Here is a 17,500-nt window from a genome sequence, read left to right as displayed (position 1 = left end):
GCTGCTCCTAGAGAGAGGTACGCCTTTACCTTAATACCTTGTCCTTTAGGCTGCAGCGCTCTGCAGCTGCTCCTAGAGAGAGGTATACCTTTACCTTAATACCTTGTCCTTTAGGCTGCAGCGCTCTGCAGCTGCTCCTAGAGAGAGGTAGACCTTTACCTTAATACCTTATCCTTTAGGCTGCAGCGCTCTGCAGCTGCTCCTAGAGAGAGGTAGACCTTTACCTTAATACCTTATCCTTTAGGCTGCAGCGCTCTGCAGCTGCTCCTGGAGAGAGGTACGCCTTTACCTTAATACCTTATCCTTTAGGCTGCAGCGCTCTGCAGCTGCTCCTGGAGAGAGGTATACCTTTACCTTAATACCTTATCCTTTAGGCTGCAGCGCTCTGCAGCTGCTCCTGGAGAGAGGTACGCCTTTACCTTAATGCCTTATCCTTTAGGCTGCAGCGCTCTGCAGCTTCTCCTGGAGAGAGGTACGCCTTTACCTTAATGCCTTATCCTTTAGGCTGCAGCGCTCTGCAGCTTCTCCTGGAGAGAGGTACGCCTTTACCTTAATGCCTTATCCTTTAGGCTGCAGCGCTCTGCAGCTGCTCCTGGAGAGAGGTAGACCTTTACCTTAATACCTTATCCTTTAGGCTGCAGCGCTCTGCAGCTGCTCCTGGAGAGAGGCACACCTTTACCTTAATACCTTGTCCTTTAGGCTGCAGCGCTCTGCAGCTGCTCCTGGAGAGAGGTACGCCTTTACCTTAATGCCTTATCCTTTAGGCTGCAGCGCTCTGCAGCTGCTCCTGGAGAGAGGTACACCTTTACCTTAATGCCTTATCCTTTAGGCTGCAGCGCTCTGCAGCTTCTCCTGGAGAGAGGTACGCCTTTACCTTAATGCCTTATCCTTTAGGCTGCAGCGCTCTGCAGCTGCTCCTGGAGAGAGGTACACCGTTTATGTCTCATTCTACAGCAGCTCGTTAAAGGAGAATTCCATGCTAGAATGCTTTTCTTACCTTTCTTTGTAGTCGTTACGTCCCCACCAAAGAGGTCCAGGTGTTATTTTGTATTATTAAAGCCTTATTGGCTATTTCCCCTACCATAAGCCCTACATGAATTGCATTGCATTGAATGGGAATTTAATGGGGCTATGGGGTGTTGTGCTAATTCGCTTATTTCCATCGAAAGAAGTAGTAAAGTGTGCCGCTTGGGATATTATTTACATTATGAAGAGAGGATATATACAAAGGAATTATAATTTTGAGCGATGGAAATAAGCGAATAAGCGAAAAAGGAGCTCTTTGGTGGGGACGTAACAACTACAAAGAAAGGTAAGAAAGCCTTTTAGTATGGAATTCTCCTTTAAGAGGAAGCAATCTGATTGGTTGAAACGGCTTCTAGCCGTGGGTTAAACCAGCACCATTCACCACCTATAATCAAAACAAATAATTCAGCCGCTCTGTTCTCCCAGAGCGCTATAGCAAACTGGGTGGCTAGGCTATAGCTAGTTTCTTTGGACACTTGTGGTCGTAGTGACTACATCTGTCATTAAAAATATATATAATTTCTGACTTATGACGTCATAAGGATCCCAAAATATTAGTGCCTACGACGTCTGGACGTCCCAGCGACGCGGGGCGAGATAAGAATATTCCGAATTTTTCCTATTTTTTTTTTTGGCATTTCGCTTTTCGCTTTCCGTATGCTAACGCTCTGTGCAACTATTAGCTTGTCATTGACTCCCATGTTAGCGCGGCGGAAAGGGCGCTCTCCGTGGTGATGAATGGATCGATATGCTGGCGCTTCATTTCTGCTCCTCATCCGTCTCTCCCGCAAAATGTGAACGCTTTTTGGATCATATATCGTATAAATTAAAATGATCGGGATGTAAGGTCAACTTTTTAAAGTCAACTTTTTTAGGAAAGTGTTTCCGGTTCATGGCTTTCAGAGTAAAAGCACTCAGACAACTCTGGCACCCCGGAGCTTCTATTTTGATGCACTTCCGGCACTAAATGTGTTTTAAGTGATGCTTGCATCACTGTCGTGGCAATAATCACGTTAAACAACACCCTCTCGTGTAATATTGCTTAATTTCATATTATCCCAAAACCCTGAACTCTCTCCCCCCCTCTGTCTGTCTGTCTGTCTGTCTGTCTGTCTGTCTGTCTGTCTGTCTGTCTGTCTGTCTGTCTGTCTGTCTGTCTGTCTGTCTGTCTGTCTGTCTGTCTGTCTGTCTGTCTGTCTGTCTGTCTGTCCCCCCTCCCCCCTCAGTGAGTGAGGCCCACCAGGTGGACTTTGTGGAGAACCAGGACCATGCGGTGGTTCTGACGGCGCTGCAGAACTTCCAGGACAGTCCAGAGCTGCTCCTTCAGGCCATGAGGGTGCTCCTCCCCCTGGCCAGCCCTGGTAAGGTCATGACCTCTGAACCCTGACCTCTGAACCCTCTGCCTAACCCTCTCCCCCTGGCCAGCCCTGGTAAGGCCATGACGTCTGAACCGCCTAGCCTAGCCTAGCCTAGCCTAGCCTAGCCTAGCCTAGCCTAGCCTAGCCTAGCCTAGCCCGTCACAAAAGGCTGAATAATGCATGGTAAATGGTGCATTTATATAGCGCCTTTATCCAAAGCGCTTTACAGAGATTGTGCATTACATTCACCCATTCACACATATTCACACACCTTTACATAGATGGTGCATTACATTCACCCATTCACACACACACATTCACACACCTTTACATAGATGGTGCATTACATTCACCCATTCACACACACATTCATACACCTTTACATAGATTGTGCATTACACACACACATTCACACACCTTTACATAGACTGTGCATTACATTCACCCATTCACACACACATTCACACACCTTTACATAGATTGTGCATTACATTCACCCATTCACACACACATTCACACACCTTTACATAGATGGTAAACAAAAGTAAATTAGAGGTAAAAACACTTTTCGGCCAGTTATAGCGCCACCTTGAGGCTGAGTTGAAATTGTTCATGTGGCATTTCTTCCTCGGCCTAGTGGGAATGTGGGTGCACAATTTCACGGAAATCACGCGATGTGTTCATGATTTGCAGCATTTTGTTTGAAACTGAGCACTCCTGTGAACTTTGGAAGCCAATCTTAACCAATCAGGATGGAGTCTGAGAAATCTGAAAGACCCGTTTCGTTGAATGGCTCTAGAGAGACTGTGTACCAATTTGCGTGATGTTTGGACAAAATCTGTATGTGTACTGTGCAAAAACTTGTTTTTTGCACAAAGCGGCCTCCTGGTGGCGCTATAACATTCAGCCCTCTGACAACAGTAGAAGAATGTCATTTTGCACTGCATGGCCACACTGCATGGTTTGCATTGATGAATGTGCACCGACATGTTGCTGGGAATGCATGAGGAACGACAACCATCCCGCAGATAGATAAACATAATATTTATGCTACTGATAGTTGCCTTCTATAGGCCACGTGTGTCCACAGTGTGAAGTGAGGACGGCACTGATTTGTGTGGTCTGGTTTATGTTTATGGTTAAATTCATGCCCTCAGATTCTTTTGTTTATGCTTAACCCATTTAGACCTGAGAACTGATTCTACAAATGTCTTCTAAATCATGACAGTTTTCTGAAAAAACCTCATGTTTCTATATCAGTGGTTCTCACAGGGTTAAACCTCATGTTTCTATATCAGTGGTTCTCACAGGGTTAAACCTCATGTTTCTATATCAGTGGTTCTCACAGGGTTAAACCTCATGTTTCTATATCAGTGGTTCTCACAGGGTTAAACCTCATGTTTCTATATCAGTGGTTCTCACAGGGTTAAACCTCATGTTTCTATATCAGTGGTTCTCACAGGTTTAAAACCTCATGTTTCTGTATCAGTGGTTCTCACAGGGTTAAACCTCATGTTTCTATATCAGTGGTTCTCACAGGGTTAAACCTCATGTTTCTATATCAGTGGTTCTCACAGGGTTAAACCTCATGTTTCTATATCAGTGGTTCTCACAGGGTTAAAACCTCATGTTTCTATATCAGTGGTTCTCACAGGGTTAAACCTCATGTTTCTATATCAGTGGTTCTCACAGGGTTAAACCTCATGTTTCTATATCAGTGGTTCTCACAGGGTTAAACCTCATGTTTCTATATCAGTGGTTCTCACAGGGTTAAACCTCATGTTTCTATATCAGTGGTTCTCACAGGGTTAAACCTCATGTTTCTATATCAGTGGTTCTCACAGGGTTAAACCTCATGTTTCTATATCAGTGGTTCTCACAGGGTTAAACCTCATGTTTCTATATCAGTGGTTCTCACAGGGTTAAACCTCATGTTTCTATATCAGTGGTTCTCACAGGGTTAAACCTCATGTTTCTATATCAGTGGTTCTCACAGGGTTAAACCTCATGTTTCTATATCAGTGGTTCTCACAGGGTTAAACCTCATGTTTCTATATCAGTGGTTCTCACAGGGTTAAACCTCATGTTTCTATATCAGTGGTTCTCACAGGGTTAAACCTCATGTTTCTATATCAGTGGTTCTCACAGGGTTAAACCTCATGTTTCTATATCAGTGGTTCTCACAGGGTTAAACCTCATGTTTCTATATCAGTGGTTCTCACAGGGTTAAACCTCATGTTTCTATATCAGTGGTTCTCACAGGGTTAAACCTCATGTTTCTATATCAGTGGTTCTCACAGGGTTAAAACCTCATGTTTCTATATCAGTGGTTCTCACAGGGTTAAACCTCATGTTTCTATATCAGTGGTTCTCACAGGGTTAAACCTCATGTTTCTATATCAGTGGTTCTCACAGGGTTAAACCTCATGTTTCTATATCAGTGGTTCTCACAGGGTTAAAACCTCATGTTTCTATATCAGTGGTTCTCACAGGGTTAAACCTCATGTTTCTATATCAGTGGTTCTCACAGGGTTAAACCTCATGTTTCTATATCAGTGGTTCTCACAGGGTTAAACCTCATGTTTCTATATCAGTGGTTCTCACAGGGTTAAAACCTCATGTTTCTATATCAGTGGTTCTCACAGGGTTAAACCTCATGTTTCTATATCAGTGGTTCTCACAGGGTTAAACCTCATGTTTCTGTGTCAGTGGTTCTCACAGGGTTAAACCTCATGTTTCTATATCAGTGGTTCTCACAGGGTTAAAACCTCATGTTTCTATATCAGTGGTTCTCACAGGGTTAAACCTCATGTTTCTATATCAGTGGTTCTCACAGGGTTAAACCTCATGTTTCTATATCAGTGGTTCTCACAGGGTTAAACCTCATGTTTCTATATCAGTGGTTCTCACAGGGTTAAAACCTCATGTTTCTATATCAGTGGTTCTCACAGGGTTAAACCTCATGTTTCTATATCAGTGGTTCTCACAGGGTTAAACCTCATGTTTCTATATCAGTGGTTCTCACCGGGTTAAACCTCATGTTTCTATATCAGTGGTTCTCACAGGGTTAAACCTCATGTTTCTATATCAGTGGTTCTCACAGGGTTAAACCTCATGTTTCTATATCAGTGGTTCTCACAGGGTTAAAACCTCATGTTTCTATATCAGTGGTTCTCACAGGGTTAAACCTCATGTTTCTATATCAGTGGTTCTCACAGGGTTAAACCTCATGTTTCTATATCAGTGGTTCTCACCGGGTTAAACCTCATGTTTCTATATCAGTGGTTCTCACAGGGTTAAACCTCATGTTTCTATATCAGTGGTTCTCACAGGGTTAAACCTCATGTTTCTATATCAGTGGTTCTCACAGGGTTAAACCTCATGTTTCTATATCAGTGGTTCTCACAGGGTTAAACCTCATGTTTCTATATCAGTGGTTCTCACAGGGTTAAACCTCATGTTTCTATATCAGTGGTTCTCACAGGGTTAAACCTCATGTTTCTATATCAGTGGTTCTCACAGGGTTAAACCTCATGTTTCTATATCAGTGGTTCTCACAGGGTTAAACCTCATGTTTCTATATCAGTGGTTCTCACAGGGTTAAACCTCATGTTTCTATATCAGTGGTTCTCACAGGGTTAAACCCTATGTTTCTATATCAGTGGTTCTCACAGGGTTAAACCTCATGTTTCTATATCAGTGGTTCTCACAGGGTTAAACCTCATGTTTCTATATCAGTGGTTCTCACAGGGTTAAAACCTCATGTTTCTATATCAGTGGTTCTCACAGGGTTAAACCTCATGTTTCTATATCAGTGGTTCTCACAGGGTTAAACCTCATGTTTCTGTGTCAGTGGTTCTCACAGGGTTAAACCTCATGTTTCTATATCAGTGGTTCTCACAGGGTTAAACCCTATGTTTCTATATCAGTGGTTCTCACAGGGTTAAACCTCATGTTTCTATATCAGTGGTTCTCACAGGGTTAAAACCTCATGTTTCTATATCAGTGGTTCTCACAGGGTTAAACCTCATGTTTCTGTGTCAGTGGTTCTCACAGGGTTAAACCTCATGTTTCTATATCAGTGGTTCTCACAGGGTTAAACCTCATGTTTCTATATCAGTGGTTCTCACAGGGTTAAACCTCATGTTTCTATATCAGTGGTTCTCACAGGGTTAAACCTCATGTTTCTATATCAGTGGTTCTCACAGGGTTAAACCTCATGTTTCTATATCAGTGGTTCTCACAGGGTTAAACCCTATGTTTCTATATCAGTGGTTCTCACAGGGTTAAACCTCATGTTTCTATATCAGTGGTTCTCACAGGGTTAAACCTCATGTTTCTATATCAGTGGTTCTCACAGGGTTAAAACCTCATGTTTCTATATCAGTGGTTCTCACAGGGTTAAACCTCATGTTTCTATATCAGTGGTTCTCACAGGGTTAAACCTCATGTTTCTGTGTCAGTGGTTCTCACAGGGTTAAACCTCATGTTTCTATATCAGTGGTTCTCACAGGGTTAAACCCTATGTTTCTATATCAGTGGTTCTCACAGGGTTAAACCTCATGTTTCTATATCAGTGGTTCTCACAGGGTTAAAACCTCATGTTTCTATATCAGTGGTTCTCACAGGGTTAAACCCTCATGTTTCTATATCAGTGGTTCTCACAGGGTTAAACCTCATGTTTCTGTGTCAGTGGTTCTCACAGGGTTAAACCTCATGTTTCTATATCAGTGGTTCTCACAGGGTTAAACCTCATGTTTCTATATCAGTGGTTCTCACAGGGTTAAACCTCATGTTTCTATATCAGTGGTTCTCACAGGGTTAAACCTCATGTTTCTATATCAGTGGTTCTCACAGGGTTAAACCTCATGTTTCTATATCAGTGGTTCTCACAGGGTTAAACCTCATGTTTCTATATCAGTGGTTCTCACAGGGTTAAACCTCATGTTTCTATATCAGTGGTTCTCACAGGGTTAAACCTCATGTTTCTATATCAGTGGTTCTCACAGGGTTAAACCCTATGTTTCTATATCAGTGGTTCTCACAGGGTTAAACCTCATGTTTCTATATCAGTGGTTCTCACAGGGTTAAACCTCATGTTTCTATATCAGTGGTTCTCACAGGGTTAAAACCTCATGTTTCTATATCAGTGGTTCTCACAGGGTTAAACCTCATGTTTCTATATCAGTGGTTCTCACAGGGTTAAACCTCATGTTTCTGTGTCAGTGGTTCTCACAGGGTTAAACCTCATGTTTCTATATCAGTGGTTCTCACAGGGTTAAACCCTATGTTTCTATATCAGTGGTTCTCACAGGGTTAAACCTCATGTTTCTATATCAGTGGTTCTCACAGGGTTAAAACCTCATGTTTCTATATCAGTGGTTCTCACAGGGTTAAACCCTCATGTTTCTATATCAGTGGTTCTCACAGGGTTAAACCTCATGTTTCTGTGTCAGTGGTTCTCACAGGGTTAAACCTCATGTTTCTATATCAGTGGTTCTCACAGGGTTAAACCTCATGTTTCTATATCAGTGGTTCTCACAGGGTTAAACCTCATGTTTCTATATCAGTGGTTCTCACAGGGTTAAACCTCATGTTTCTATATCAGTGGTTCTCACAGGGTTAAACCTCATGTTTCTATATCAGTGGTTCTCACAGGGTTAAACCTCATGTTTCTATATCAGTGGTTCTCACAGGGTTAAACCTCATGTTTCTATATCAGTGGTTCTCACAGGGTTAAACCCTATGTTTCTATATCAGTTGTTCTCACAGGGTTAAACCTCATGTTTCTATATCAGTGGTTCTCACAGGGTTAAACCTCATGTTTCTATATCAGTGGTTCTCACAGGGTTAAACCTCATGTTTCTATATCAGTGGTTCTCACAGGGTTAAACCTCATGTTTCTATATCAGTGGTTCTCAAACACTTTCATGTCAAGATTATATGTGTAATTGGCCGCCGACCCCCATCTGAAAATTGTTGTTGTTCCAGGGACCCCCCCCCCCCCAGTAGCAAGTATTTGAGTTAAAGGTATATTCAGTGATTTCACTCAAAAAACCGTAGGTTTCGTTTTTGGCTGTGGGACCCAGCCTTTCGTCCAATCAGGATAGAGAGTCAAAAACGAAACCTAAGGTTTTTTGACCCCCAGGGGTTAACTGGGGACAGGGAGGGACTCCTTATATGGTCAGCACACTCTATAGTAGGGAGGATTATCACAACAAAACAAAAGAATAAGTGATATTTGAATTAAGTGAAATCACTGAATATACCTTTAAAAACTCGCTCTGTAACAATATATATATTCAAAGGTTTCAGGCACATTTTCACGTTTTTTCAAAATTAGCAGATCTACAAGCTTGTAGCTTGTAGATCTGCTATTTTTCAACAGCTAAAGTATAACATAATGCTTTAAAACACCAAAAGGGGTTCCTGCCCAGAATGGGTTAAATTTATGCCCTCAGATTCAGATGTGTGACCAAGGCCGAATCAGCCACACACTATCTTGGCAGTAGAATATTCTTTATCGTTATTACTTCATAAGACATAACAACCATTCATTATTTGAGGTGAAACTATTTAATCCATTTTGGGGCGGGAACCCCTTTTGGTGTTATAGCATTATGTTATGCTTTAGCTATTGAAAAATAGCAGATCTACAAGCTCATAGCGCGCCACCGAGTGGCGCGCTATGAGCTTGTAGGACTGCTATTTTTTTTTTAATGGAAGAACGACTGACATAGAAACATAGCTTTTTCAGAAAACTGTCAGGATGTAGAAGACATTTATAGAATCTGATTTCAGGTCAGAATGGAATCTGATCTCAGGTCAAAATGGAATCTGATCTCAGGTCAAAATGGAATCTGATCTCAGGTCAGAATGGAATCTGATCTCAGGTCAAAATGGAATCTGATCTCAGGTCAAAATGGAATCTGATCTCAGGTCAAAATGGAATCTGATCTCAGGTCAAAATGGGTTAAGATTATTCCCTCAGATTGTCTTGTTTACGTGCAGAGGCAGAAGTCGGCCTCCAGTGACATCATTCACATCGTCACCGCGCTGCTGAGAAACAGCCGTTCTGGGTCTAAAGCTACTGAGAAACAGCCGTTCTGGGTCCAAAGCTGCTGAGAAACAGCCGTTCTGGGTCCAAAGCTACTGAGAAACAGCCTTTCTGGGTCCAAAGCTACTGAGACACAGCCGTTCTGGGTCCAAAGCTACTGAGAAACAGCCGTTCTGGGTCCAAAGCTACTGAGAAACAGCCTTTCTGGGTCCAAAGCTGCTGAGAAACAGCCTTTCTGGGTCCAAAGCTGCTGAGAAACAGCCGTTCTGGGTCCAAAGCTACTGAGAAACAGCCGTTCTGGGTCCAAAGCTGCTGAGAAACAGCCTTTCTGGGTCCAAAGCTGCTGAGAAACAGCCGTTCTGGGTCCAAAGCTACTGAGAAACAGCCGTTCTGGGTCCAAAGCTACTGAGAAACAGCCGTTCTGGGTCCAAAGCTGCTGAGAAACAGCCGTTCTGGGTCCAAAGCTACTGAGAAACAGCCGTTCTGGGTCCAAAGCTGCTGAGAAACAGCCGTTCTGGGTCCAAAGCTGCTGAGAAACAGCCGTTCTGGGTCCAAAGCTGCTGAGAAACAGCCGTTCTGGGTCTAAAGCTGCTGAGAAACAGCCGTTCTGGGTCCAAAGCTACTGAGAAACAGCCGTTCTGGGTCCAAAGCTGCTGAGAAACAGCCGTTCTGGATCCAAAGCTGCTGAGAAACAGCCGTTCTGGGTCCAAAGCTACTGAGAAACAGCCGTTTGATCCACATTTATTTCATTGGCTGCTTCATTAACCCATTCTGACCTGAGATCAGATTCATACGAGGTTTCCACTGGACACACACTGGTCTGATTAACGCATTCTGACCTGAGATCAGATTCTAAAAATGTCAGTCGTTCTTCGATTTTTCAAAAATAGCAGACCTACAAGCTCGTATCGCGCCACTCGGTGGCGCGCTACGAGCTTGTAGATCTGCTATTTTTCAATAGCTAAAGCATAACATGATGCCAACACCAAAAGGGGTTCCCGTTCAGAATGGGATAAGGGACACTATGATACCATTCATTTCATTGGCTGCTTCTATAAGGACACTATGATACCATTCATTTCATTGGCTGCGTCTATAAGGACACTATGATACCATTCATTTCATTGGCTGCTTCTATAAGGACACTATGATACCATTAATTTCATTGGCTGCTTCTATAAGGACACTATGATACCATTCATTTCATTGGCTGCTCTATAAGGGACACTATGATACCATTCATTTCATTGGCTGCGTCTATAAGGACACTATGATACCATTCATTTCATTGGCTGCTTCTATAATAGACACTATGATACCATTCATTTCATTGGCTGCTTCTATAAGGACACTATGATACCATTCATTTCATTGGCTGCTTCTATAAGGACACTATGATACCATTCATTTCATTGGCTGCTTCTATAATGGACACTATGATACCATTCATTTCATTGGCTGCGTCTATAAGGACACTATGATACCATTCATTTCATTGGCTGCTTCTATAAGGACACTATGATACCATTCATTTCATTGGCTGCTTCTATAATGGACAATATGATACCATTCATTTCATTGGCTGCTTCTATAAGGACACTATGATACCATTCATTTCATTGGCTGCTCTATAAGGGACACTATGATACCATTCATTTCATTGGCTGCTTCTATAAGGACACTATGATACCATTCATTTCATTGGCTGCTTCTATAAGGACACTATGATACCATTCATTTCATTGGCTGCTTCTATAAGGACACTATGATACCATTCATTTCATTGGCTGCTCTATAATGGACACTATGATACCATTCATTTCATTGGCTGCTTCTATAAGGACACTATGATACCATTCATTTCATTGGCTGCTTCTATAATAGACACTATGATACCATTCATTTCATTGGCTGCTTCTATAATAGACACTATGATACCATTCATTTCATTGGCTGCTCTATAAGGACACTATGATACCATTCATTTCATTGGCTGCTTCTATAATAGACACTATGATACCATTCATTTCATTGGCTGCTTCTATAAGGACACTATGATACCATTCATTTCATTGGCTGCTTCTATAAGGACACTATGATACCATTCATTTCATTGGCTGCTTCTATAAGGACACTATGATACCATTCATTTCATTGGCTGCTTCTATAAGGACACTATGATACCATTCATTTCATTGGCTGCTTCTATAAGGACACTATGATACCATTCATTTCATTGGCTGCTTCTATAAGGACACTATGATACCATTCATTTCATTGGCTGCTTCTATAAGGACACTATGATACCATTCATTTCATTGGCTGCTTCTATAATAGACACTATGATACCATTCCTTTCATTGGCTGCTTCTATAAGGACACTATGATACCATTCATTTCATTGGCTGCTTCTATAAGGACACTATGATACCATTCATTTCATTGGCTGCTCTATAAGGACACTATGATACCATTCATTTCATTGGCTGCGTCTATAAGGGACACTATGATACCATTCATTTCATTGGCTGCTCTATAATAGACACTATGATACCATTCATTTCATTGGCTGCGTCTATAAGGACACTATGATACCATTCATTTCATTGGCTGCTTCTATAATAGACACTATGATACCATTAATTTCATTGGCTGCTTCTATAAGGACACTATGCTACCATTCCTTTCATTGGCTGCTTCTATAAGGACACTATGCTACCATTCCTTTCATTGGCTGCTTCTATAAGGACACTATGATACCATTCCTTTCATTGGCTGCTTCTATAAGGACACTATGATACCATTCCTTTCATTGGCTGCTTCTATAAGGACACTATGCTACCATTCATTTCATTGGCTGCTCTATAAGGACACTATGATACCATTCATTTCATTGGCTGCTCTATAAGGACACTATGATACCATTCATTTCATTGGCTGCTTCTATAAGGACACTATGATACCATTCATTTCATTGGCTGCTTCTATAAGGACACTATGATACCATTCATTTCATTGGCTGCTCTATAAGGACACTATGATACCATTCCTTTCATTGGCTGCTTCTATAAGGACACTATGATACCATTCATTTCATTGGCTGCTTCTATAAGGACACTATGATACCATTCATTTCATTGGCTGCTTCTATAAGGACACTATGATACCATTCATTTCATTGGCTGCTCTATAAGGACACTATGATACCATTCATTTCATTGGCTGCTCTATAAGGGACACTATGATACCATTCATTTCATTGGCTGCTCTATAATGGACACTATGATACCATTCATTTCATTGGCTGCTTCTATAAGGACACTATGATACCATTCATTTCATTGGCTGCTTCTATAAGGACACTATGATACCATTCATTTCATTGGCTGCTTCTATAAGGACACTATGATACCATTCATTTCATTGGCTGCTTATATAATAGACACTATGATACCATTCATTTCATTGGCTGCTTCAATAATGGACACTATGATACCATTCATTTCATTGGCTGCTTCTATAAGGACACTATGATACCATTCATTTCATTGGCTGCTTCTATAAGGACACTATGATACCATTCATTTCATTGGCTGCTTCTATAAGGACACTATGATACCATTCATTTCATTGGCTGCTTCTATAAGGACACTATGATACCATTCATTTAATTGGCTGCTTCTATAAGGACACTATGATACCATTCATTTCATTGGCTGCTTCTATAAGGGACACTATGATACCATTCATTTCATTGGCTGCTTCTATAAGGACACTATGATACCATTCATTTCATTGGCTGCTTCTATAAGGACACTATGATACCATTCATTTCATTGGCTGCTCTATAAGGGACACTATGATACCATTCATTTCATTGGCTGCTTCTATAATAGACACTATGATACCATTCATTTCATTGGCTGCTTCTATAAGGACACTATGATACCATTCATTTCATTGGCTGCTTCTATAAGGACACTATGATACCATTCATTTCATTGGCTGCTTCTATAAGGACACTATGATACCATTCATTTCATTGGCTGCTTCTATAAGGGACACTATGATACCATTCATTTCATTGGCTGCTTCTATAAGGACACTATGATACCATTCATTTCATTGGCTGCTTCTATAAGGGACACTATGATACCATTCATTTCATTGGCTGCTTCTATAATAGACACTATGATACCATTCATTTCATTGGCTGCTTCTATAAGGACACTATGATACCATTCATTTCATTGGCTGCTTCTATAAGGACACTATGATACCATTCATTTCATTGGCTGCTTCTATAAGGACACTATGATACCATTCATTTCATTGGCTGCTTCTATAAGGACACTATGATACCATTCATTTCATTGGCTGCTCTATAAGGGACACTATGATACCATTCATTTCATTGGCTGCTTCTATAAGGACACTATGATACCATTCATTTCATTGGCTGCTCTATAATAGACACTATGATACCATTCATTTCATTGGCTGCTTCTATAAGGACACTATGATACCATTCATTTCATTGGCTGCTTCTATAAGGACACTATGATACCATTCATTTCATTGGCTGCTTCTATAAGGACACTATGATACCATTCATTTCATTGGCTGCTCTATAAGGACACTATGATACCATTCATTTCATTGGCTGCTTCTATAAGGACACTATGATACCATTCATTTCATTGGCTGCTTCTATAAGGACACTATGATACCATTCATTTCATTGGCTGCTCTATAAGGACACTATGATACCATTCATTTCATTGGCTGCTTCTATAAGGACACTATGATACCATTCATTTCATTGGCTGCTCTATAAGGACACTATGATACCATTCATTTCATTGGCTGCTTCTATAAGGACACTATGATACCATTCATTTCATTGGCTGCTTCTATAAGGACACTATGATACCATTCATTTCATTGGCTGCGTCTATAAGGACACTATGATACCATTCATTTCATTGGCTGCTTCTATAAGGACACTATGATACCATTCATTTCATTGGCTGCTTCTATAAGGACACTATGATACCATTCATTTCATTGGCTGCTTCTATAAGGACACTATGATACCATTCATTTCATTGGCTGCTTCTATAAGGACACTATGATACTAAGGTTGGGCGATATGCCAAATTTTTTCAATCGCCAATCGTCTGTCTAAAAATCGGCGATTGACGATGTATTCGTGTCATTAAAGTAAAGTGAGAACAGCTCACTGCATGTCGCAAAAAAGGCAGATCTACAAGCTCTCAAGGCGCCGCGTCCTGCCTGTTTTTGCAGCTCTGTTCGCTACGCGTTGAGAGCTTGTAGATCCGTCTGTTTTTGCAGCACAACTGCGCAGCCAGGGTAACAAAATAAGAAATAAGTTTAGATGAAGTGGTTGGAAGTTGGAAGTTGGAACGGACAAGCAGCTGCAAGCTAAGCTAACATCACAACCACTGGCTGGTGACAGTGTTAAACATGTAGCCTGCCTGCCCTAGTAACTTCTCCTGGAGAAGTCTTGCCTCCCCGCACCGGCGTCGGAGGCTCAGAGGGGCGCCCACGTGCTGCTGCTGATTCACAGGCTCTGAAGGCGCCGCGTCCTGCCTGTTTCTGCAGCACCGTTCGCTACGCGTTGAGAGCTTGTAGATCTGTCTATTTTTGCAGCGCTGGCTAACGATCCCCGAGCGGCGCCTATACAGTATAGGCTCGGGGATCGTTAGCTTAGCTTAGCGTTGGCTTAGCGTGTAGCTACTGATTCAACACACTGAACTTCATCTATACTAACACTACCAGCCTGTTTTTTATTTTTCCCCCCCGACTTCACGGGTGGCGCATTGGGATTGTGATGAGACACGAGACAGCAGTGTGCATTCTGTTGTGACTGTATATTATTAAACTGCATGGGTCTGGACTCCGGACCGTAAACAACATGTAGGCTACAGTACAGTAACAGTAGCCTTCCTCGGCTCGGCTCCCTCGGCTCACAGTGAGCAACTGAGCATCACGGCTGCGGGGACTGGGAGTCGGGACCATACCATTATAACGGGAGGAGGGGATTTCCACCCGGCCGCTGTTACTACTTTGCTGGCCCAAATTGATTCTGATGTTGCGCACACTTTACAGGTTAAAAATCGTCCCGAAAAATCGCCTAATAAAAATATTCGGCGATTGGATTCGTATATTCGCGATTGACGATGTATTCGTATCGTCACCCAACCCTATATGATACTATTCATTTCATTGGCTGCGTCTATAATGGACACTATGATACCATTCATTTCATTGGCTGCTCTATAATAGACACTATGATACCATTCATTTCATTGGCTGCTTCTATAAGGACACTATGATACCATTCATTTCATTGGCTGCTCTATAAGGGACACTATGATACCATTCATTTCATTGGCTGCTTCTATAAGGACACTATGATACCATTCATTTCATTGGCTGCTTCTATAAGGACACTATGATACCATTCATTTCATTGGCTGCGTCTATAATGGACACTATGATACCATTCATTTCATTGGCTGCTTCTATAAGGACACTATGATACCATTCATTTCATTGGCTGCGTCTATAATGGACACTATGATACCATTCATTTCATTGGCTGCTTCTATAAGGACACTATGATACCATTCATTTCATTGGCTGCTCTATAAGGACACTATGATACCATTAATTTCATTGGCTGCTTCTATAAGGACACTATGATACCATTCATTTCATTGGCTGCTTCTATAAGGACACTATGATACCATTCATTTCATTGGCTGCGTCTATAAGGGACACTATGATACCATTCATTTCATTGGCTGAGTCTATAATAGACACTATGATACCATTCATTTCATTGGCTGCTCTATAAGGGACACTATGATACCATTCATTTCATTGGCTGCTCTATAAGGGACACTATGATACCATTCATTTCATTGGCTGCTCTATAAGGGACACTATGATACCATTCATTTCATTGGCTGCTTCTATAAGGACACTATGATACCATTCATTTCATTGGCTGCTATGATACCACGGCTGCACAAATCTGATTATGCTGAAAACCATTTTTTTTTTCATCAAACTTGCAAACTTTGCTACACTGGCCTGGCCTCTAACCCATTCTGACCTGAGATCAGATTCATACGAGGTTTCCGCCGGACACACACTGGTCTGATGAACCCATTCTGACCTGAGATCAGATTCTAGAAATGTCAGTCGCTCTTCGATTTTTCAAAAATAGCAGACCCTACAAGCTCGTATCGCGCCACTCGGTGGCGCGCTACGAGCTTGTAGATCTGCTATTTTTAAATATCTAAAGCATGACATGATGCTATAACACCAAAATGGGTGCCCGGTCAGAATGGGCTAATTGGAAGGCGCGTTGCTATGATTTGATTTATAGGAGAAACAGAACTGTGTGTTTTTTTTTGCTGTGTCTTGACTCACATCTGACGGCGTCTATCTGGGGAGATGTGTTGGTTGGTTGCAGGAATGTCTGTGGGGGAGAACAGAGAGAGATAAACTTTATTATTATATTATTTATTTACCCAGGGAAGTAGCTGAGCACAGGTGCTCATTTTCAGCAACGCCCTGCACATACACACTAAACCCAAGCGTTTAGGTTATAAACAGTTTTAAACACATATTTGTAACACTTTTTAAACATGTCACAGTGTTTAGATTATAAACAGAACATGTTTATTCGCCTGTAACACTTTTTAAACACATAAACGTGTTTAGTTTTTACAATCAAAGTCAGTCATATTATAGGTGTTTAGAATTTAAACACTAGGTGTTCTCGTGAGGTGTTTGAGTGAACTCGTGTTCTACTGTATTTTATGACCATTAATAAACATTTGGCATTTTATTATTAATTACACACATGGTGTTTAGGTTTAAGCGTCACATGTTCCAGGGATTTACAGTGTAGAAACACAGACACACACACACACACACACACACACACACACACACACACACACACACACACACACACACACACACACACACATTCTGACCTGAGATCAGATTCTATAAATGT

General features: G+C 41.4%; 1 protein-coding gene across 1 annotated transcript in view; it reads left to right on the top strand.

Moving 5' to 3' along the window:
- The window catches only part of lrrk2 (leucine-rich repeat kinase 2), a 191,666-nt gene that overhangs the window by 20,366 nt on the left and 153,800 nt on the right, over positions 1-17,500 (top strand). The window contains exon 6 of the mRNA XM_083762898.1: positions 2,253-2,387. Coding sequence (XP_083619024.1) covers positions 2,253-2,387 — 135 coding nt within the window. The remainder of the gene's footprint in view (positions 1-2,252; positions 2,388-17,500) is intronic.

Source organism: Protomyctophum parallelum (assembly GCF_964188405.1).
Source record: "Protomyctophum parallelum genome assembly, chromosome: 4".
Taxonomy (NCBI): Eukaryota; Metazoa; Chordata; class Actinopteri; order Myctophiformes; family Myctophidae; genus Protomyctophum; species Protomyctophum parallelum.
The sequence above is the reverse complement of the archived record's forward strand: the minus strand, read 5'-3'. Positions and strand labels throughout refer to the sequence as shown.